The 23,520-nt window shown below is 38.9% G+C and overlaps 1 protein-coding gene across 1 annotated transcript; it reads right to left on the bottom strand.

The window, feature by feature from the left end:
* Positions 1-1,109: 1,109 nt before the first annotated feature.
* si:ch211-221n20.8 (fibrillin-3) lies at positions 1,110-22,133 on the bottom strand. Its single transcript, XM_053646030.1, has 22 exons — positions 22,053-22,133; positions 19,890-19,998; positions 19,645-19,705; positions 19,403-19,513; positions 18,759-18,884; positions 18,080-18,220; positions 17,847-17,972; positions 15,582-15,704; positions 15,230-15,352; positions 11,771-11,893; positions 11,402-11,524; positions 10,898-11,020; positions 9,379-9,504; positions 9,127-9,252; positions 8,930-9,022; positions 8,705-8,800; positions 7,198-7,293; positions 5,811-5,906; positions 5,618-5,719; positions 4,849-4,954; positions 3,784-3,900; positions 1,110-3,688 (listed from the first exon to the last, which is right to left on the bottom strand). The coding sequence occupies exons 2-22, from the start codon at positions 19,995-19,997 to the stop codon at positions 3,610-3,612; spliced, it is 2,325 nt and encodes a 774-aa protein (XP_053502005.1). The 5' UTR covers position 19,998; positions 22,053-22,133; the 3' UTR covers positions 1,110-3,609.
* Between the last annotated feature and the right edge of the window lie 1,387 nt (positions 22,134-23,520).

Below are 23,520 nucleotides of genomic sequence, written 5' to 3'. Positions count from 1 at the left end.
TAATCTTTTTGTGGAGAAACAATATATTATCTGTAAAATTAAATCTAGTAAAGTGAAATACCTAAATATTTTCAATCATTCTTCATTCATTTTCACATCACTTAAGTACTATGGAATGATTGTCGATAACTCCTTGGTTTTACTCCTATATATATATATATATATATATATATGTGTGTGTGTGTGTGTGTGTGTGTGTAAATAAACCAGTACCATTTGAACACCACTTTAAGTAACTTCCCAATATAATTACAATATTGTAACCCTGCTGTCTGAGTCCAAATTCCTTCAAGAGACCCACCAGAGTCATATTAGCAAACAATACAGGGGATGCAGAGTATAAACGTCATTAGAAACGTCATTAAAGGACACTGTCTAAGGCCTGTTAGAGAGGAGGTCCCTTATCCATAAAATCATCATTTATCAACAATAAGCAAAACAATAAAGTTTTTCAACCTTTTTGTAGGATGGTATGTTTTTGTAGCGTTGAAACTAAAATCCAAAAATAAAACTGAAGATGATTGAATGAATATGTTGTGCTGTGGAAGTGTTTTGCCCATAGAAAGGAGACAAAAGTTGACAAAGTTGTTCGATGAAATTATAAAGCTAATCTCTCTTGTTTTGCCCGTACATATACACATGATTGTTGGGTTTCAACTCCTAGAGTCTCAGAAGCTCATCGCTTGCACAGCTTAGGAATGACTTATGCAAAACGGTCTATTTTTCTACAAAATGTATGATCTATTCTGCAGTTCTTCCTGTATTTAAGAAAGTGCTTAGCTCAGATAATGCTTTCTTAAATGTGCTTAATTTTGCCTGGATTGTCTTCATTTTACATTTCCGACTGTCTGAACCCTTGAATATGGACTGTCAATTTAAGATGAACCTGAATAGATTCATAAAAGTTACCGTCATCAAAATACAAACTAATATGGTCAAAAGTTCTTATAAAAGTAGTTTCTTTTGAAACAGAGAATGAGAATTGAATCCTGGATGGATCTTCTTTGATTCTGCCGAGGTGTTTTCTTTTCTTCTTTTTTTCTGAGCTGATAGAAAGTAAGACCTTAAAATGTTTCTCTTTTGGATTGGGAGAAGTTTACATTAGATTTTCACTTCTTTTTTTCTTTTTTTAAAAAAAAGAAATGTTGCTCCTTTCAACCTTTGCATCATTAAAACCAGCATAAATCAGATGCAGAATTTTGGAATGGATTTGTTTTTATTTATTCAAGAATCTTTGTAGAGTAAAAATGACAAATTTTAAAACCATTTTAACCAAAACCAACAAAACATATAAAACACCACATTCCAATAAAATAACTTTTTCTAATAACAGACAGAATGAGTAAAAGAGCAAAGGAGTTAAAGTAATAAAGCTTTTCATTATTTTTCATATATTTCAGAATTTTTTTTATCTGGATTTTTTTAAGAAAGACTTGCATAAAAAAAGCATACTATGAACACTGGATAACCGGGTGTTACCCCTACTAACTTCCATGGGTGGTGTCTAACACCTCTGGTTCGATTTCTGAAATCTTTGTAGCATAAGCAGAATCAGCAAAAGAGGTGGAAACTCATTCAATTTTTTATTTTTTGTATAGCGCTTTTTACAATAGACATTGTCTCAAAGCAGCTTTACAGAAATATCAACATGGTATACAGATATTATTACAGAAACAAGGCGCAATGTCCCAGAGGCCTGTTCATCTGCACAAAAGAGACAATAAATTGACTCGGTGTTGGCAAAGAGGTCCACCTGTGCCTGGCCAAATTGTTATCAGATCTGCGGCACCACTCCAGGATAGGGTGGGGTCTACTTTTTGATCGTACCGCTGTCCAAAAGGAAACCCTTGTACTATTCAGTGGGTGATGTTTTCAGAGGTGAACCATGGTTCTCCTCTCAGAGGTACTCAAAACACTCAGAGGTTCTGGACTCCCAGAACCTTTCGCAAGGCCTATAAAATTTCAGAGGGCATCAAAGCACTGATTCAGCCATTGGCACCCTATTGGTGCTGTGTGGCCGATCTACTTTGTTTTATTGACTTTTGATATCAATCCAAATCCTTAATTCTCCTATCTAAGGCTTCTTTGGCAGCAGACCCAAAGAACAACCCAGGTATGCAGGATAGACTTCATTATTTTGTTTTGCATGCTTCTGGCAGTGTGGAATGTGCCAGCCAAACTTGGCACTATGTTTTCAAACAGATTGGCGGAGAGTTTTTCCGTTCTCTCAGGCTGTCAAAAACATGGCATCGATCGACTCTTCAGAAGTTGAGCGATGCAGCTCAGCTGGTTCATCTCCCTTATGGAAGAGTCTCTTGGATGTAGTTATAGGGGGCTCAGACCCTGAGCTATCAGGAGAGCTTTGCTGAAGGCTGTGAGCCATAATATGTGGCTTTAGCCCTAAAATTACCAAGCTGTGTCTGATTTCGAGCCATCCACATAATAAGAGAGAACCTTGAAACATTTCTTGGGCTTTTGGGCTCATGCCTGCCACCGGACCCAAACATTTGCAGCTAGTGGCCTGATTAGGTTGGATCCGGAGAAACTGAGGACCACGGCCCGAGACCATGCTGGCATTGGGGTTTGCATTCGGCACAGGGAGTCTTTGAGCAGTTGGCACACAGCTTGTGGCTGTCCTCGTACTCCATAAAATTCAAACAATAGCCAGATGAGCACAAGTCAATGTCATTTTGAGCTTAATACAGTTGACTGAGCTGGAATTGTTATCTGTGGGTCTGTGAGCTGAGGGCAGGAGGTGAGCAGTGAATCGATTTGCTGGGTTATTTTCAAGGCCAGAGAGAATGGCGGAAAACCCATGTTCCAGTTCTGAGCGTCCAGTCCAGTCCACTAGCGTGGCTACAGCAGCCACTTTGAGCAGGCAGGATTCCAGGTAGCCAAAAGCTCATGAGCCATGTGTAGCAGGCAAGCAGTTTCTGATTTCAATATGCTGAGAAAAGCTGAGTCCATAGTTACAAGCTACACAGATTAGCTCCAAAATCTACATGTAGTCCGGCATGCATACATAGGCAAGTAGAGACAATGAAAAGAAGTGATGTGGCATGAAGGTATTTGTAGCACATACTATATTACTGTCAATTTGTGACATGTACGAGGTGATATCCAGGTTAGAAACCAGCCCTGGCAGGTAGAAGGGGTGAAATAGACATTAATCTGAGTTTCCAGAAAGAAAAAAATAAATCACTGTGAGGTGTGAGAATGTATAGTAATGAATGTTACCAATGAATGTTGGTATCCATTTTACACCAAAAAGTATTTATTCTGTGAAAATTTGGCCCTTATTTCCAGTCGAATTGTTGATCCCTGGCTTATAACTTATTTAATGTAATGCAAGAAGGACAGTAGTTGTAAAGACCAAAAGCTGCCCAACTTATCAAACTCCTTATGACTTAGATTGTCTACATCTAATATCTTCATACACACACATACACTTACTGTTTGAAACTTCATCCAAAAAGTAATCCTTAGCCCAACCATGTGCTGAAGAGATGTTTAAAGACGTATTAAAAGTGTTGGAATGTAATACAGTACATCAAATATGTGTATTTGTGTGTAAGTCGGTGGTGCTATGTGTAGTTTGGATTGTGTGGGTCATATTCCTGTTTTACTCGGACACTGGATCTTGTATCCCACTTTGTATGCCTGTAAATACACGCGTGCTTGGTTTATCCTGTAAAAAAAGAAACACAGCCCTTGAAGGTGTGTGCATTTTTGCTTGTATATTTTTACGTGTATATGTTAGTGAGATAGATACATGTGTTTTACCTATACTTGGTGCAGAGCAGGACCCCCAAAGGACCACAGCGATCTACATAACTTTCTTTAAAACCTTTCCGCACTGCTCGAGCCATGCTGACTACTGTAGTCACCACTGGACAAGTCCTTAAAAAAAAGAAAAAGAGAGATACTTAATCACAGTGACAGCTGGTCGTGATATTAGACGGGAGGGCTGGAATCTAATGTCTATCAATAGCTTCATAATAAAATGAAATAATTAAGGTTGAGCAACACATTTTGTCATGAGGTATCTTTCGATGGCATAATGTGGTGCAAACTATTACACACAAGCAGGCTCATACGCTCACTTAAAATCAGACAAGACAGCTGCATGAATGATTTTATGCTTAAAGTCTGTAATGGCCTAATAGCATGTGAGATCAAAAACCAAGCCATGAAGTCCATGGAACTCTCTGTACACCTCTATGATCAAATCTCAGGAGCACAGTAGACTTGAATTGTGAAATGGAAGAAGTTTGGAACTACTAAGACTTTTCCTAGAGCTGACTGTCCAGACAAACTCAGTGAACAAAGAACACTCTAACAGAGAGCTTCAGAAGTCCTCTGCAGAGATTGGGGAACCTGCCGGAAGGACAACCATCTCAGAAATACTCCATCAACCAGGCATGGTAGAGTGGCTAGACAGAAGTGTAAAATGTCTTACTAAAACTTAAACACTTTAGGAAAAATTCTCTGGCATTGTGGAACTTTCTGGGTTGATCTCCAGGCTCTATTCCCGGTGAAAACCAGGTACTTCTCATCAACTAGCTATTATTAATCCTACAGTGAAGCACGGTGGTAGCAACAACTGGTCAGAATCAAGAGAAGGGTAAATGCATTCAAATCCAAAGAAAAAAAATACTCCTCCACTGCACACATCTTAAGCTTGTGACGAAGGTTCGCCTCTGAGCACGATAACGACCCACTGCAGACAGCCAAAGACTCTGAATGTCCTTGAACTCCATAGAACATCTGTGGAGGGACCTGAAAATGGCAGTTCACAGTTGGCAATGATTACATATTCAACCGAACACTAGAGCCAGCAGTACTTACAACTTCTCACACCGCAGGCCGCTGGTTCCTGCTGGACAGCTGCAAGTATTATGAGGGCTGCAGGTGCCACCATGCTGGCAGGGCGGCACACAGGGCATAGTCACAGCTAAAGACATCCACACACACCCACACACATTTACAATGAGACACGGTCAGACATGAAGACAAGGTTTCCAAGCACATTAAAAATCTTACTAAAACCTGGTGACTCATATTTCAGCATATGTGAACTCAATAAAGGGTCACAGACACATACAGGTAAACCTAAAAAAAAAAAATTAAATATCGTGGAAAAGTTGCATTTTTTTTTTGTAATTTAATTCAAAAAGTAGAACTTTCATATATTCTAGATTCATTACACATAAAGTGAAATATTTCAAGGCTTTTTTTTGTTTTAATATTGATGATTACGGCTTACAGCTCACGGAGATCATAAATCCAATATCTCAAAATATTAGAATAAAGAATTTATAATACAGAAATGTCGACCTTCTGAAAAGTATGTTAATTTATGCACTCAGTACTTGGTCGGGGCTCCTTCTGCATGAATTATGGAAGCGTGGCATGGAGGCATCAGCCTGTGGCACTGCTGAGGTGTTATGAGGTGTTATGGAAGCCCAGGTTGCTTCCATAAAAGTTCCACTTTTTGAATTAAATTATGGAAAAAAAAATGAACTTTTCCATGATATTCTAATTTTTTTTTTAAATGCACCTGTAAGTCAAGATGAAGATCATTTAGGGGCTGAAAATAAGTATAAGCATGTGATACCTGTTTCACAGAAATCTCCTGTGAAGCCAGTGGAGCATCGACACCTGTCGAGTCCCACACACTCTCCACCGTTGTTACAGGGCTTCACACATAGCACTGGTTCTGAGAAAATATTTATTTTATATATATATATGTATACACACACATGCAAGTAGGTACATGTAGTAGGTGATATAGGTGTGTGTGTGCGTACCTATCTGACAGCGAGCTCCCTGCCAGGCTCCTGCACAGCTACAGGTGTTGACATCCACACACGTCCCACCATTCAGACAAGGAGGAGTACAGAGAGCTAAACACACATTCAGATTTAGTGTAATAGACATAGTAAACCAATAATGTTCAGCACCTGTTGTTTCATTTGCATTTTACTTAGTAAGTTAATAAACTAAGACAGTGAAATTATAACAATGATAATGAAATTGTCTTTGGCGGCGTTTATTCCTTCACTGAGTTTTCCCACGTCAACCACAGCAACACTAAGCCAATCGTGGGCATCTGTGACCTCATGTATGCAGAAGTGGTTGGATAGTGCTTTCCTCCGAGTTTGAAAAGACGCAGTTGGCTAGCTAACCCTAACCCTAGGTCTTGGAGGAAGTAAGTTGAGCTTCACCCTTCGTGATTGGTAGCTGATGTATGATAGAGGAGAGCAGGGTGGTGGGAGGGAACTGGCCAAAACCAAATCAGGTCCCAATAATCTGACCATAGGACTATGCATTGCTGTTGTTAGATTTGGTAATATAATGAGATTTTAAGTTTTACACTCTGTAGAAGTTTGAATTTCAACCAACACTAACGTTATATACTTAAAACTGGATCTTGAAAGTGCAGGCTTACTTCTCATTTGTCACTGCATACCGTCATTAATACTCTTATCTTCATTTCTGTAAATTAATGGTTAATAGCTTTAGCAGATGTTTCCTTGAAACTGTGATTTACTTTAACTGTGTATTTCAGTATTCTAATACATTTTTGGACATTTTATTTGTAATAGAGGTCAACCGATAGTTATATACTGTACTTTTTACAATAAAATAAATATATGAATATTAATATACATTAACTATTAATACATATTAAAGTAAATAAAAGATATACATCCAAACTGAACCAAAAAGCAACACTCCAAATAATAAATAAAAATGTATTTTTATAGACATCCAAAATGAATTAAAAAAAAAAACACTTCAAATAAATTTGTCAGTTTTTATTTCGCCTCTAGAGGCCGCTCTCGTACTGTATAATTACAGTGTACCCTTCTTCCAACGACGATCGCAACCGAGAAAAACTACCCGTGTGTAATTTTGCCGATAACAGATAGTTTTATTTTTTGCCGATTAATCGTTAAAACTAATCAATCGTTCAACCTCTAATTTGACCTACGCTGAAGAAATTTCATCCATGTTGAATCATAATTGGACTCTACAGAAGTATTTCAACTATTCTCTCTTGGCATTAAGAGAGAGCCTGTCCATAACCAGGAAATGCAGGAATCAGTGAGACATAAATACCACACTGTTGTGCTGTCTTCAGAACAGCACACTGGGAATGAGTGGGGCCATAAAACAAACTCATATACTCACGAGTGAGACACTGCAGGCCGGTATAATCAGAAGGACACTGGCAGACGTTAGGAGCTACACAATGACCACCGTTCCCACACGGCAGCTCACACACAGCTTTAGAAAACAAATGAACAAAAAAATTCACACAGATTAAAAAATAAATAAATCTGTGAAGAGTCAGAGCAGAAAGTTTCTAGTTGAGTTTAGGTCTAGTGGTGTCAAACCGGGCCAGATGTAACACATATATTCTGAACATATAATAATCTTATTCTCCAACCTCAATATGGTCGTGAATCAGTTTGTCATATTTATTTTTTATTTCATAATGATGACAAAGCTTGTATTCATTCATACCACAGCTTCTCTATTGCAGCAGGAAAGAAGAAATCCTACAGGCTTACAGTATCTTTGCTAATAACAGTGTGTCCTCAGTCTCCTTCCTCTCTTGTCATCACTTAATGTGTCTATCACTATAATCATAGGCCAATTTACACCGAAGCCTTTTTAAACACGCATTACTTGCGGAAGGTACGCATTAGCTTTATGTTGGATATAAGATTTGGTCGGCCCTCCGTGGTGGTGTTCTCCAGAGTGCGCACATTTAGAGTCACAAAGCACACAATGCACACTAAAGAGTTTGGCTAAATAGTGTTGTGACAAACTATTTACTTCGGTAATTTGGGAAATATAGTATAATTTCACTCCGATTCTTTCACTCTTTCTCTCTCCTGATTGGCTGTGAATCCTGCCAGTCACCATGCAGTTGGACTTCTTTTGTGCCTCCAGTTGGAGTGTTAGAATGTTTGTTATACAGTATCTGAACAGGTGTACGACTGAATTTCCCGCTGACTCTCAGCAGGTCGTAGCGTTTTTCCTCCCCTGACTCAATAATCATGTTTTTACCCGGAAACTCCTACACAATATAGCTTTAACCCCTATAAGTGCACAGGGTTTGTATCACTGGCATAGCCCATGTGTGCCAGGATATAACTGTGACACCTAAATCTGCAGCCAGCACATAAAAATGCACCCAGCCTTCCCGAGATAAGCTTCAGAATTGGGGGTGGCAGTTTTCGGTCATTGGTAAGGCTTTGGGCTACTGATGCAAAGGTTGTGAGTTCAAATCCCTGCACTGCCAAACTGTTAGTGTTGGGCCTTTGATCAAGGCGCTTATACTTCATCTGCTCAGCTCAACTCTAAGTTAATCGACTTGGACAACAACATATGCCAATTGAGTAAATGTAAATGGATCCTGTGTGACCCTGACCTTGATAAAGTGCTTACTGAAAATGAATGATGCATTATTTTTCCAATCCTCTGTCAATGTGAATGTAAAAAGAGCAAAAATTAAAGGGTTAACTGGGTGATTACTTATTTGGTTGGACAATATTTTACAGAATAAATTTATTTACTGTACGTACAATATTACACTCATTACTTGATTGACACCTGAGACTTAGACGACCAGGTCATTTCTGCTCTTTGAAAATTTCTATATGTGGGGGGGGGGGTGTTAGTAAACTACCTGTATGACAACCCTCTCCAGTCCAGCCAGGACGACACAGACATGTGTTCCAGCGCATACAGGTACCGCCATGAGCACAGGGTGGTGAGCAAATAGCTGTTTAACACACACACACACACACACACACACACACACACACACACACATACATACACTGAAGATATTTAAAATACACCAATGGGAGTCATTTTGAATAACACACAACCTCTCTCACACTCACGGTACCTGAGCAACCAGGGCCTGGGTAGCCAGGAGGGCAGTCACAAGTATTAGGTGCAACACACACGCCGTAATTCTGGCATGTAGGTTCACACACCGCTGAGAAAAGTCAACAGAGAGAGAGAAAAAGAAAGGACGAATAAGAACTTAAGGCTGAGAATAGCTGAAGGTCTATACATTAGCATTGGTTAGGGAAGACTCACGTTGGCATTTGGTAGGATCATCTGTGCGAAGTTCGAACCCAGGCTTGCAGGTACAGTTAAAACTGCCTGCCTGATTCACACACACTTGTTCACAACCCCCATTAAACATCACACACTCATCAATGTCTACAGAGGGAGAGAAAGAGAGAATGAAAAAGAGATTCAGTGAGGCTGTACAGTATGTTAAAGCCAGTGTGTGTGCGTGCGTGTGTGTGTGTGTGTGTGTGTGTGTGGTGTGTCATTTGTTGTTACCGAGACACGTCCTTTGGTCAGTGGCCAGCTCCCAACCCTCTCTGCAGCTACACTTAACACGTCCCTCGGCTCCCAGAGAACATGACTGATCACAGCCGCCATTCCGCAAGGCGCATGAAGTGATGTCTACCAGAAAGAGAATACAAACATACACACAGAGACACATACACTTTATTCTCAATCTTTTAAATGTTAATATTACTATACACAATAGAAATCTGTGTTTCTGAATTAACACTCAGGAACAGTTGCAGACATTTGGGCCAATTTAGCGGCTTTTTCGAAGAACTACTTCCTGGTCTTTTCAAGTAATCTTGTAGTTGAGTCGTCAAACAATTAATCGAGTGATGGATTGATCAGTATTTAAAATACACAGTCTGACATGCAATTATTTGTTTTTCAATTTAATAACATAAGCATCGCAAATAGGACTCTAATGGAACAAACATGGAATTTAAATGCATTGATTGACTTATTACTGCTGCAAACAAACCAAATGTATGTAAAGCAACACAAGTGCTCATAAGGCATCCTGAATGTTTCCTATGTGCGTTCTGTATTGAAGGGCATTTTTTCCGCTGCGATTAAGAGAATATGAATCTATTGCAGCGAGTACATCTGGAAAATCTGCAATGCTAAATAAATAAATAAATAAAACCAACAACTGAGTTTCATTGACTGCCTCTTGTTCATTTGGGCATTGTATGTGGTTGTGTGGCAGATGTTACCTCAGAATGATAGACAGCACTGCACACGAGCTTACAGTATGGCCTACTGAACCGTACCTGACTCCAGAAAGTGTGAGGCAGGGCTTCGGCAATGCAGAGTCTTTAAATATGTAGAGCCTTTAAATATGTCAGCAAAATGTTTTCGTCACTCGTTAAATATAAAACGTGGGCTTGAAAATCTTTTGCCAAATTTATTGATTTTTATTTTTTAGGCAAATTGCACCTGGTGCCATTATAAACAATGTTGCTTTTGGTTGGGAAGATTTCACGCAACAAGTAGCAATCACGGTGAAGGTGAAGAAGCTTCCTAAAGTTCTCCAGGAAAACGTTATAGACAACACTTGACTTGAAAAAGCTACAGAGCCATAGCAAAGTCCTTAAACATCCCCATCAGTACAATTATTGAATTTATTAGAAATTATTTCATTTTGTTTGTTTGTCTTTGAATACCTGTTTGCTAATATTTATAAGTACATTGTCAAATGTAAATTTGAAGTGTAGAAGTATATTAAATAACAAAAACAAAAGTGTCTGAATATTTATTTTCCCTAACTGTCAATCAAGGCCCTTTAAGCTTCTATTTTTGTGGTCAGAAATCAACACAGCTACGCCACAAAGACTTAAAAATTGTAACAGAGAGCTCTTCAAACATGAATGAATTATACTTTCAATTAGTGAACAAACCATTTTGCGAACAGATCACTTCCCATAATCACGAGTGTGTGTTAATGCTATGACTGTTCATTTGTGCCTAATATCATATCAACATTTTTGTTACAGAGGTAACATACTGACGCAGGTGGAGTTGAGGTGGTCCAGCAGAAGTGGAGGAGGGCAGTGGCATACATGTCCTCCTGGTGTGTTTGTACAGATGTGAGAACAGCCCCCGTTCTGCAGTTTGCATTCATCGATGTCTGAATCACACAGAGGCAGACGTAAACAACTTCATAGTAAACACAATCCCTGTGAATGCAACATTCTGTGCCCTGGTCCCTAAAACCCAAACGTACTCAAGCACAACGACAAAACCTTTATATTTTATATATATATATATATATATATATATATATATATATATATATATATATATATATATATATATCTCACCAACACAATTAAGTGCAAAACTTAACTTGCATCAAATATTTGTTGCTTCATTAATTTCATGATAAGAGTAGACAAACATGTACATTCAGTTGGTTCCTACTCTCTAAACTCAGAGCTCAGATCTTTCTTTGATTTGTACATTTAACCAAACGACACAAAGTGGAAATACATTTTCAGTGTGTACCAACCAACACAGCTTTGTCTATCGATGTGCAACTGATATCCTGCATGACAGGAGCAGAGGAAGGAGCCTGGTGTGTTGGTGCAAAGTTGCTCGCATGTCGCATTGCCACGCCCACACTCATCTACGTCTGCAGAAAGAGAGAACGGCAGAAAGGGGGGGGGGGGTCAAATAAAGACTAATAGAATAAAACAGACTTGACAGGTGATTTCAAGATGTACACTTTTTCTTTTCAGTCTATGACAGATTTCTAGCCACCATAAATAATTAACCATGAAGGATTTGTAATAAACAAAGAGGCGGAGTCTATAGATATCGGACAGGCCAGACTATTTCTTCCTATTTATGCAGCGTGTGTAAATATTTGAATATGTACCTGTACAATTGTGTAGATCATCTGCCAGTGTGTATCCTGCATTGCATAGGCAGCTGTACCCTCCTGGTAAGTTGGCACAGTTATGCTCACAAAGGCCTTTTCTTATAGCGCACTCGTCTATATCTGTCACCGTGGCAACAAACACCAACAACAATGGAAGAAACATTAGTTTTCGGATTTCATCATTTATTTTTTTGTTTGTTTGTTTTTAAAGCAGTAGGATTTAAGACACTATGAGGACTACAGTGCATCTGGAAAGTATTCACAGCGCTTCACTTTTCCCACATTTTGTTATGTTACAGCCTTATTCCAAAATGGATTAAATTCATTATTTCATCTCAAAATTCTACAAACAATACCCCATAATGACAACGTGAAAGAAGTTTGTTTGAAATCTTTGCAAATTTATTAAAAATAAAAAACCAAAAAAGCACATGTACATAAGTATTCACAGCCTTTGCCATGACACTCAAAATTGAGCTCAGGTGCATCCTGTTTCCTCTGATCAGCCTTGAGATGTTTCTGCAACTTGATTGGAGTCCACCTGTGGTAAATTCAGTTGATTGGACATGATTTGGAAAGGCACACACCTGTCTATATAAGGTCCCACAGTTAACAATGCATGTCAGAGCACAAACCAAGCCATGAAGTCCAAGGAATTGTCTGTAGACCTCCGAGACAGGATTGTATCGAGGCACAGATCTGGGGAAGGGTACAGAAACATTTCTGCAGCACTGAAGGTCCCAATGAGCACAGTGGCCTCCATCATCCGTAAATGGAAGACGTTTGGAACCAGCAGGACTCTTCCTAGAGCTGGCCGCCCGGCCAAACTGAGTGATCTGGGGAGAAGGGCCTTAGTCAGGGAGGTGATCAAAAACCTGATGGTCACTCTGACAGAGCTCCAGCGTGTCTCTGTGGAGAGAGGAGTAACTTCCAGAATCACAACCATCTCTGCAGCACTCCACCAATCAGAACTGTATGGTAGAGTGGCCAGACGGAAGCCACTCCTCAGTAAAAGGCACATGACAGCCCGCCTGGAGTTTGCCAAAAGGCACCTGAAGGACTCTCAGACCAAGACCAAGACAAAGATTGAACTCTCTGGCCTGAATGGCAAGCGTCATGTCTGGAGGAAACCAGGCACCACTCATCACCTGGCCAATACCATCCCTACAGTGAAGCATGGTGGTGGCAGCATCATGCTGTGGGGATGTTTTTCAGCAGCAGCAACTGGGAAACTAGTCAGGATTGAGGGAAAGATGAATGCAGCAATGTACAGAGACATCCTTGATGAAAACCTGCTCCAGAGCGCTCTGGACCTCAGACTGGGGCAAAGGTTCATCTTCCAACAGGACAACGACCCTAAGCACACAGCCAAGAAAACAAAGGAGTGGCTACAGGAAAACTCTGTGAATGTCCTTGAGTGGCCCAGCCAGAGCCCAGACTTGAACCCGATTGAACATCTCTGGAGAGATCTGAAAATGGCTGTGCACCGATGCTCCCCATCCAACCTGATGGAGCTTGAGAGGTCCTGCAAAGAAGAATGGGAGAAACTGCCCAAAAATAGGTGTGCCAAGCTTGTAGCATCATTCTCAAAAAGACTTGAGGCTGTAACTGGTGCCAAAGGTGCTTCAACAAAGTATTGAGCAGAGGCTGTGAATACTTATTTACATGTGCTTTTTTTGTTTTTTATTTTTAATAAATTTGCAAAGATTTCAAACAAACTTCTTTCATGTTGTCATTATGGGGTATTGTGTGTAGAATTTTGAGGAAAATAATGAATTTAGTCCATTTTGGAATAAGGCTGTAACATAACAAAATGTGGGAAAAGTGACGCGCTGTGAATACTTTCTGGATGCACTGTATATTAATTGCAAGATAATTGTGTAAGTGTAAGAGAGACTTTGGATAGTTCCCCTCCATGCCAGCAGAGTTAAAGTGCGACCTCTAATGATCACACACACTTCCGGGTCATTTCCTGGTTGTTCCCTACAAGATATAAACTGCTCATGGACCATCACGAATTGCGAAGCCTTGCCATTACCTTGTGTTGAGCCATTTATCTTTATCTTAATTTCGACTTCGTCTTTTGGATATTCCATCGGTCTTGATTACTGTTTTACATGGTTTTGGACATTGGACTGTTTATACAACTAAGATATAGTGATTGTGGACTTTTTTCTTCTTCTTCTTAAAATGTTCTGCAAATTTGTTCTCATACTGTGCCTGAGACTGTAATATTTATTACCAGTATTGTTAAAAACAATAAAATATGGCAACCAAAAAGCCACTAGAACAGCTTCAATACCCCTTGGCAGAGATTCTACAAGTTTCTGGAACTGTACCATAGGAAAAAGCACCATTCTTCCAAAAGTTATTCCCTTAGCTGTTTTTAAGATGATGGTAGAGAGTGCTGCATAAAACGTTGGTCCAAAATATCTCATAGTTTCTTCAATTGGGTTGCGTTCTGGTGAATGTGAAGGCCATAGCATATGGCCATTCAGCGAGTCCTCCTTCCCTGTGGATGGGGGTGGAGTCATCCTAGAAGATACCACTTCCAACAGGATAGAAATGTTTCGTTATAGGATAAAGGGGATGACATGATTTTAGGGGACACTTCCTAATAAAAGTCAAGGGGACCCAAACTATATAAATTCTCCTCCAACATTACAGAGCCAGCAGTTTTATCATTAACTTGCCACCTGTCTGTATTTCAACATCGTTTGGATATTTTTGAACAATACAAAAGAAAAAATTAAAGTGAAATAATATATGGAATCATGGAATGATTTTGGTAAATGATTCGGACCTTTGAGTCTTAATGTAATTTGGGTTTGTTTGGAAACTTTTAACATGCATTTCTGCTTTAGCTTCTATTTATATTTGCTACGTGCATCTGATCAAGTGCATGTTCTCTTATTATCATTCCTTGACACTGCTATCTGTGACAGTATGTATAAAGCCATGAAAAATTTGGGTTTTAAGTGCCAAAAAATTTTGTCCTAGTTAGTACTAGTTTGGAAATGTAGTACTACACTTAGGCCTTAGAATAAAAGCAACGTACAAAATTTCCTTAAGCTTAAGAATACTCTTAAATGAGTGAGAACTTAGGAGCGCTTCTGAGATGTCTCAATCTTACGAGTAAAGAAAAGTGGCAGCACAGAGACAGAAGAGATGCGCTCGGTACTGCGATCAATTGATAATGCAGAGCGTTATCATGCAGAGCAATAAGAAACCTCACAATAACATTGGACACTGGATTGAGGTACAGCAAATTTGCACACCGCATGTGGTCATCTCAGGAGTAAAAGAAACAATATATATATATATATATATATATATATATATATATATATATATATATATATATATATTCAGTGGTGTCTCTAGAAATTATATACTGTATATGATCAAATCAACTGTAACTAGACTAGCAGACACTGAAACACAGCAGAGACTGACCGGAGCAGGAGTGACCATCTCCACTGTAGCCCTGATGGCACTGGCAGAAGTATGAGCCCATCACATTTCCACAGCGAGCGTTCACATTGCAGTTATGAAGCCCTGAGACACACTCATTCACGTCTACAGAGACAGTGCAGCATGCGTAAGATACTGACATGTCATCATTAGCATCTGTAATTCACAGTGGTGGCAAAATAAAAAATATTATCCAAAAAATATAGTTTAAAATATTTGTATAAGGTATGGAACCTGTATTGAATCTGTATGATAGGTAGGTGGATGGATGGATCGATGGAGAGGAAAATTAGGGCAAGTAAAAAGAAAAAAAAGAGTGATGTATACATCTTACCTGTGCAGTGGGTCCCATTTCCACGGTATCCATGTGAACACACACACTTATAGCTCCCAAACGTGTTCTCACATTCCCCTTGATTAGTACACACCCCTTCCAGCTCAACACACTCATCAACATCTAGAAAGAAAAAGTGTTGAAATTTATGATGATCATCATTCAAAGTTGAAACAACAGAACAAACATGCGAACAAATCTGCACCTGATTCATTAAAACTGCTGTTTAATGCCATCGAAACAAGCTGTGATTTGAGCGGAAATGATGCATCAGTGGAAACAAGCTCCTGCCCATTAATCCCTTATTTACATTAAATTTACCCTCGTATACCCAATATATCTAATTTACACGGCAAAAAAACACGCCACCAGGAAAACAGTAAGACCCCAAACACAGGAGAAAAACTTCACCTGCAAACTCTAATAATTCTATGACATTTTAATTCATTTTAGCTCTTAATCAGCCTTGGCTTGAAATTATACAAATTGCACGGAGTTACTGGACTTTTATATACAGATTAAGCTTCTTTTTTTTTTTTTTTTTTTTTAAGTTTAAATAGCTTGTATATTGTTGGTTAAAAGAAAAACAATTAAACATAGAAGTTTCTTTGTGTGATGTGTTTGGTGTCAACGATCACCTGGGTACAGATATAGATTTTTTTTTCCTCCATTTTCATGACCAACCATTTTCTTTTTGCCTCACTTAATTCACATCTAATTCACCTTTTCTGTAATTCGGCTCCAGCTTTTGGCCTTTCAGGTGCTGTTTCACTGTTTAATAATATTTTTGCTATATGATGGCTTACAGAAATGTTTACACCCAACTTTACTAAAAGATTGATAAATGAGGCTGAATATCTGGATTCTAATAAGTTTTAATTATTATTAAAGTCTTCTGGGATGTAACCATCTTATTGCAATTACATATCATAAAGTATTGTAAATTATAACTAGGCAGAACACACAGAGGCAGAAAATGGTAAATGCCACAATATTTAATATCCAAAGCATTTTAAGTCTTGAGTATGAACAAGCTTCAACACTAGAATACATTTTTTATTAGGGGACCAAGCACTGAAGGTGCGTAGGCGCCCAATTGTTATTCTAACTTTTCCTATTATTGTTCTTCTGCTTCTTCTTCTTCTGGATAGGGTGTCTAAGGCAGCCTGTAGAACCGTCTGGTAAAAAGTTGCGAAATTTGGCACATTGATTGGGGAGGGTCTAAGGAACATTCTGACCAAATTTGGGCCAAGTGCTGCCAACGCTCTAGCATCACCACTGGGTCAAATTTGGACATAATTTGAAGTATATTTATGGTCATAACTTTGAACTGTGTGTCCAAAACTTAAAAGCCAGGGATCCCTGGATTCCCTGGGTCGAGGGGAGCTCATCCTATGACGCATAATTAGATTTTCCACCATATGAAGTGAACACACACCAACATATGAAATTCAAGTGTACTTCCTGTAAACCATCTGGGATTTTGTTAAAAAGTCTTGTCGCTACTCCTCCTACACATTTTGTCCAATCATCACCAAATTTGACACTCGTCATCTTCAGAGTAACCCTCACAAAAGTTATCAAAAGAATTTTGAATACTCCAATCGGTTTGCCAGTAATGGGCCAAAGAATCTCACAGGGAAGATGCCAAACAGGAAATGAAGATAGCTTCATAATCACTAACATAATCAAGGTAGCTCAACAATCACTTTGCACATTGACAAAAAATGTGGTATGCCCCTTCAGGACCATGACCTGACGTCATGCAACAAATTTCGTGCCAGCACCACCTACTGGTCAAAAGTAACAATAACATGCTAAAAAATGCTGACATCTCAGGGACATTTTTGCTACTACACAATCTTCCCCAAATTTGGCTTATCTTGAGATCTATCTGAACAAAAGTTATCAGAGGAACTCTGATATTCCAAACTGTTCTCCCATAATGGACTGTCAAATGCTTGAAACTACAAATCATTCTTGAATCCCTTTGCCTATAGTTATGATTCTGCTTTCCTGTGATTACTTATGAAACAATTGTAGAGTGTTTGTGAATGTGCGGCTCACTGAGTCTGGGTGCTTGGCCCTCAAAAATGATACTTGCAGCTTTAATTATTATTTAGCTATTCATCAATCACTTCCTGAGTTGAGTTGTGTGGTAGTGGCATGTACAGAGTGTAATACAAGGGGCACACTGAAAGAAAGTAATATCATATGATTTTTCCACATTTACATAAACATACATGAACACATACATGCACACACCTATGCAGGCTGCCTTGTCTTCTCTGAAGCCAGGTTGACACACACATTTATAGCTTCCCTCTGTGTTTAAGCAGACATTCCCAAGCTCCCTCCTGCAGCTCTCTTCAAAAGTACACTCATCAACATCTGCATGAAAGAAATATATATTTGAATGGAACTATATAACACATAAAAGCTAATTCTATGCATAGAAGTCACCAAGTCAAATCTTTTTTACCTTGCAAGGAACTCACCAACACAGTTGTGTCCATCAAGTCCAAGGACAAATCCAGTAGGACAGTGGCACTGGAAAGAACCAAGGCTGTTCTTACACACCGCCTTTCGCCCACACGCCTGTAGACCAGTTACTGCAGCTAATGCACACTCATCTATATCTACAACAAATACACAACATTGTTAAACAAAGCACTGACAATTCGCAAATGGTTCTTTAGCTACAGTGTACCTATAAACATCCCACGCTTATTAAGCATTATTTGAAACATATACAATTTACGCAAAAAAAATCATATCATATAATAATAATAATTTTAAAGCTATTTTTAGGCTTGAACAAATACCATGAACAGTTGAGCTACGTGCTGCACCCTGGTTGGTTGAGAACAACAAGTATATGCTAAGTAGAACATGAATAATTAGCTTACAATGCTTCAGCTGCTGTGTAACATTATCCATCAAATGAAACATACCATTATCAAACATAATCATGGAATGGCTCAAGTCACAAATGAAGTGATGGATGACAGTCTATAAAACAGACTAAGTTAGTGAACTGTTGTGCTTTCTGCTACTAGTTTACTTATAACTCTATAATCTGAACAGGGCAAAATAAAAATCCCAAAACAGTGTCTTTGTGCATTTCAGTGACACCATTCCAAAGAAAACAGGATGTGTCATTTTGTAAATCCTCACCCTGACAACCAGTGGAACTCATCAGATAACCACGAAAGCAGCTACACACAAAGGAGCCTGGGGTGTTGGTACAATTGCTGTTGTAGCCACAAGGTCCTTCGCCACCCTGCTCACACTCATTGATATCTTTCATGAAATAAAGAGGATAAAAAGGAAGAACATACGTTCAGTAAGAGGTGTTCATACTTGCACTTAATATGAGCTTGTACACTAGGGGTGGTGTCGTGTGAACTATACCAGAGTTTACAGAAAACATGTTCTACTATAAAACCTTCTCCATCTGCTATTAACAAACAGCTAATGAATCTACTGAAATAAAGTACAGGCAAGTGATGTTATCTCAGTTGCAGTGACAGATATTAATCAAAGTAAATCATCCAAGAAATCATACCAAAGTAATTTGGATTTTCAAACATATCCTATTCCGTTTATGAATACTTTTTGTAATCAGATTACATAATAATCCAGATTAAACGTACCTACCAGTACTGGCTACCACAATACAATTTACAACATCAACATTAAGTCTAAATGCACAGTCTACTTCTGTGCACCTGATAAGGTTTAGCAAGCGAATAAGATCTGTTATTGTTTTATGCCTTTATGTGTTTCGGATGTGTGAATAGGGTGCGTATATGTCTTACCCTGACACTCTGCAGTCCCTTTCTGAGTGTATCCTACAGCACAGGAGAAGCTGAGACCCTTCACAGGCACTAGATCATTAACATGGCTGGCAGTTGAGCTAGAGGTCAGGTCTGAATAAAATTAAAAATAAATAAATAAATAAATAAATAAATAAATAAATAAATAAAGTGAGGTTTGGTCAACCATATGAATAAATGAAAGAACAATGCAACCATGAGTGTCTGCATATCTGAGCATGTACCTCTAGTAGAAATGTTCTGTCTGTGGTTGATATCCAGAAGCCTGGTGTTCTCAGTCTGATTCTGTTTATAAATAAAGACATATCCTGAATGTATCTACACTGACTGCTTTGCATGTATCACATTATTGATTATCGGATTTTTATTCTGATAAATTAGACTAGACATGTGCACTTCTAATAAACTCATCAAACTACAGCTGAAACTTGTTAAACAGACATGAGAAACCATTATTTGAATAGCTGACCTGGTACCTGGCCTGTGTATCTGTAGGTTTCAGGGCCTCGTTGTCCCTCTTTCCACTGGTGAGGCAGTTCTGGACCGCTAGCAATAAGAGCACGGTTGGAATTTCCATCCTAGGGGCAACAATAAAGTTCAGAAATTGTGAAACAAATTGTCTTTTGTAACATGCTACACATTTCACACAGTACTAACCCTGCTCCAGGGCTTTAGGTCAAGCCTGGACATGATGCTCAAACAAACCTGTTATTAGCCTACCTTTCTGTTAATAACTTCAAAGTCATATTTAGCACGTGCTCATCAAACAAAGAAAATCTGTGTTGCTTTGTGTCTCTCTCTCTCTCTCTCTCTCTCTCTCTGTCTGTCTGTCTGTCTGTCTGTCTCTCTCCCTCACACACACACACACACACACATTACTCTTTATGTGATGTATGATTGTGTTACTGTAGCTAAGTAATGTTATACCTACACACAAACCAAACCTTACTAACAAAAAGAAAGTCCTTTGATTTTTTATTTTATTTATTTATTTTTTAGATCTCTCAAATTAAAGCTATCTCATGGAGAACTGACCAACCGAGCTACAAGTGACATTTCTATCATTATGGGGACCTGAAGAAATGCATGGTCACAAAAAAAACACACAGGCATGCAATTTTTTAAAATTTATTATTAACTGGTTTACAGTTTGGAGACTCCTGATTTAATTAGTGAGATTAATATTAGTAAGATTAGTCTGTTTTTCCCAAGATTAGGTCTCTAACTATTAGGCTATGTCCACACGAATCCGGATAAATACGAAAGCGCATATTTTTCTCCACGTTTTGGCCTTTCGTCCACACTGAAACGGCGTTTTTGTCCAGTGAAAACAGAGCTTTTTGAAAACACTCTCCCAAGCAGAGATATTTTAAAAAATGGAGATATTCAAAAACCATGAGGTATTTTTAGTCATGTGACCCATTCACCTCAAAACAAACAAGATGGTAGCACAACAACTCCACCTCTTCATCTGTCTTTTTAAAAAACTCTGTGCTTTTCCTCGACGTTGCCACACCAGTTCAAAGAGATGGAAAATAAATAAACACCTGACGGAAATGACACAGGCCAAAGCTTCTTACATTTTTACACATGCGCAGTATAGGGATGTAAGCGTTTTCAGACATTTCAGTGTGGACAAGCAATTTTTGCAGTTTAAAGCTAAAATGCAGTTTTCAGATTTATCCAGATTAATGTGGACATAGCCGTAGGAAGACTCAACATTTGACAACCAATTCCCAGCCAATGTTCATGAAACTCCACCCCCAGGATCTACAGTGGCTCGTAGAGTGTCTATAAAAAACGATTAACAGGTTTACTATAAAGCTGTGTTCACGCCATGTCGTAAATACCGTAATTACAAGATTCAGATATGCAAAAAAGAGTTCAAGATCTCGTAATTACAACTTGTAAACTAGGAACTTGTACCACCTGACCGCTGCAACGTCATGTGGAAACACTCAAATTGGCAGTGGCTTCAGCAGTAAAATGTAGTTAAGTAGTAATCTCTGTGTAAAAGTATTTCTGTGAAATAATTCATAATTCAATAATTCATATAATTATTATTACACATTAACTATTTTTAATGTCTTGATAATGCAAGATTAATCTGAAAATACAATAAAAACATTTTAAAAAAAAAAAAAAAAAAAAAAAACATAAAAATAACAAATAAAAACAGCTCCGAGTTGAACGTCCGGGTTGTGTTCTAGTAATTACGGTAATTCAGACATCGCGTGAATTCAGCCTAACATCCAAACACAAACAATCATTCCGGCCCGGAAGCCTGTTTTCCAAAAGGGTTTTCTCAGCGACCTAATTTACTTTTGCTAAAGCTACGCTTTAACCCATTTTATTAAAAATATAATGTTCTACATATCTTCCAGGTTATTTGTACAAGTAAGTATTTAAAAAAATCGACAATTGTACCTTTAACTCTTATTCCACCTTAAAGTGTCGTGTGAAAACCGAACTGAAATCACTACAGTTAGTTTGACTACTAATACTGTCGCGTCCTACTGATACTCTGTAGACAAATAATCGTTTTCAAACCTAGAGAAAACAAATAAGGCATGAAGTAACCCCAATAAGACGAAGATTTTAAGACAAAGACACCAGAGGGAAGATTACACACCTGGAAATGAGGCGACTTTCCTCGCTGCTGGAGTGAGAAGCTACTGAGGGGTTCGTGACTGACTCCACATCCTGTACTGTAATGGGGTACTTCCCACATAGACTCTGCTCCACTTCCCATTGACTTCAGACACAAATACCTCCGAGGAATAGCAGCGGAACTGTCACTGCTGTCTTCCTGCCACTATAAACACCATCTTAATTCTCAGAGAGACAAAATAATATTTGGTTTTAAGACTAAGCAAACCCAAACAGTACAGTTAAATGCATTTGCAGCTGAGTGGACAGAGAAAAATAAGATAAAAGAAACATTCAAGCTATAATAAAAGTAAACAGGACAAATAAAATGTGCTAAGGATGGAGTATGTGTGACAGAGGTGTGAAAGCATGGTTAGTGGAGAGCGGTGTAAGTTGTCACAACTGATCCTACCTCCAAGAGCCAGTGCTGTCAGGTCTCTTTTCAGAGGAATCTTGTGGTTTGTACAGTGGTTTAGTGGCATGGTGGCTTAGTGGTTAGCATGTTCGCCTCACACCTCCAGGGTCGGGCGTTCGATTCCCAGTGTGGCCCTGTGTGTGTGGAGTTTGCATGTTCTCTTCGGGGGGTTTACTCCAGGTAAACTGGGGGTTTACTCCCCAGTCCAAAGACATGCATGGTAGGCTGATTGGCATGTCCAAAGTGTCCATAGTATGAATGGGTGTGTGAGTGTGTATGTGAGTGTGCCCTGCGATGGATTGGCATCCATCCAGGGTGTACCCCACCTTGTGCCCAATCCCTGGGATAGGCTCCAGGTTCCCCCGTGACCCTGAAGAGGATAAGCGGTATAGAAGATGGATGGATGGACAAACACAGTGGTTTAGTGTTTAGCACGTTCGCCTTGCACCTCCAGGGTTGGGGGGTTGGATTCCCGCCACCGCACTATGTGTGTGGAGTTTGCATGTTCTCCCTGTGCTGTGGGGGTTTCCTCCCCTAGCCCAAAGACATGCATGGAAGGCTGATGTCCAAAGTGTTCATAGTGTATGAATGGGTATGTGAGTGTGCCTTGAGATGTGCCCGATGCTCCCTGGGATAGGCCCAGGTTCCCCATGACCCTGAAGGATATAGAAGTTATGGAAGATGGATGGACAGACAACCATTGTGGATAATCAACAATAAATATTGAGAAAAATAAATTAATAAATAAGGGTTTTTTAAAAAAGTCATTAGAATTCGCTAGACAACATTGTGGATTGATTTGCATATTAATTTATTCATCATGATCATTGGTATATCAAATGACAAAATAGGGTACACAAATAAGGAAGATTTCCACTTAAAATACAATAAAAATCGATTAGATTAGTGTTTTAGCAAAATAGAAAATAAAGACAATATGTTTAGAAGAATGGGCCAAAATCACACCTGAATACTGCGGCCCATTAATTTCTTCATACAGGAAGTGTCGTGAAGCTGTCATTACAAACAAAGGCTT

Source organism: Ictalurus furcatus, chromosome 2 (assembly GCF_023375685.1).
Source record: "Ictalurus furcatus strain D&B chromosome 2, Billie_1.0, whole genome shotgun sequence".
Classification (NCBI taxonomy): Eukaryota; Metazoa; Chordata; class Actinopteri; order Siluriformes; family Ictaluridae; genus Ictalurus; species Ictalurus furcatus.
The sequence above is the reverse complement of the archived record's forward strand: the minus strand, read 5'-3'. Positions and strand labels throughout refer to the sequence as shown.

What these genes read in the sequence shown, in the direction of transcription:
- si:ch211-221n20.8 (XM_053646030.1), bottom strand. Translation starts at nt 19,997, where the DNA reads ATGGAAATTCCAACCGTGCTCTTATTGCTAGCGGTCCAGAACTGCCTC. An exon ending in TGACCAAAGGACGTGTCTCG is followed by an intron (nt 9,253 to 9,378) that starts GTAACAACAAAT and finishes CTCCCTCTGTAG; the next exon opens with ACATTGATGAGTGTGTGATG. An exon ending in TGATCCTACCAAATGCCAAC is followed by an intron (nt 9,023 to 9,126) that starts GTGAGTCTTCCC and finishes GACTTTTCTCAG; the next exon opens with CGGTGTGTGAACCTACATGC.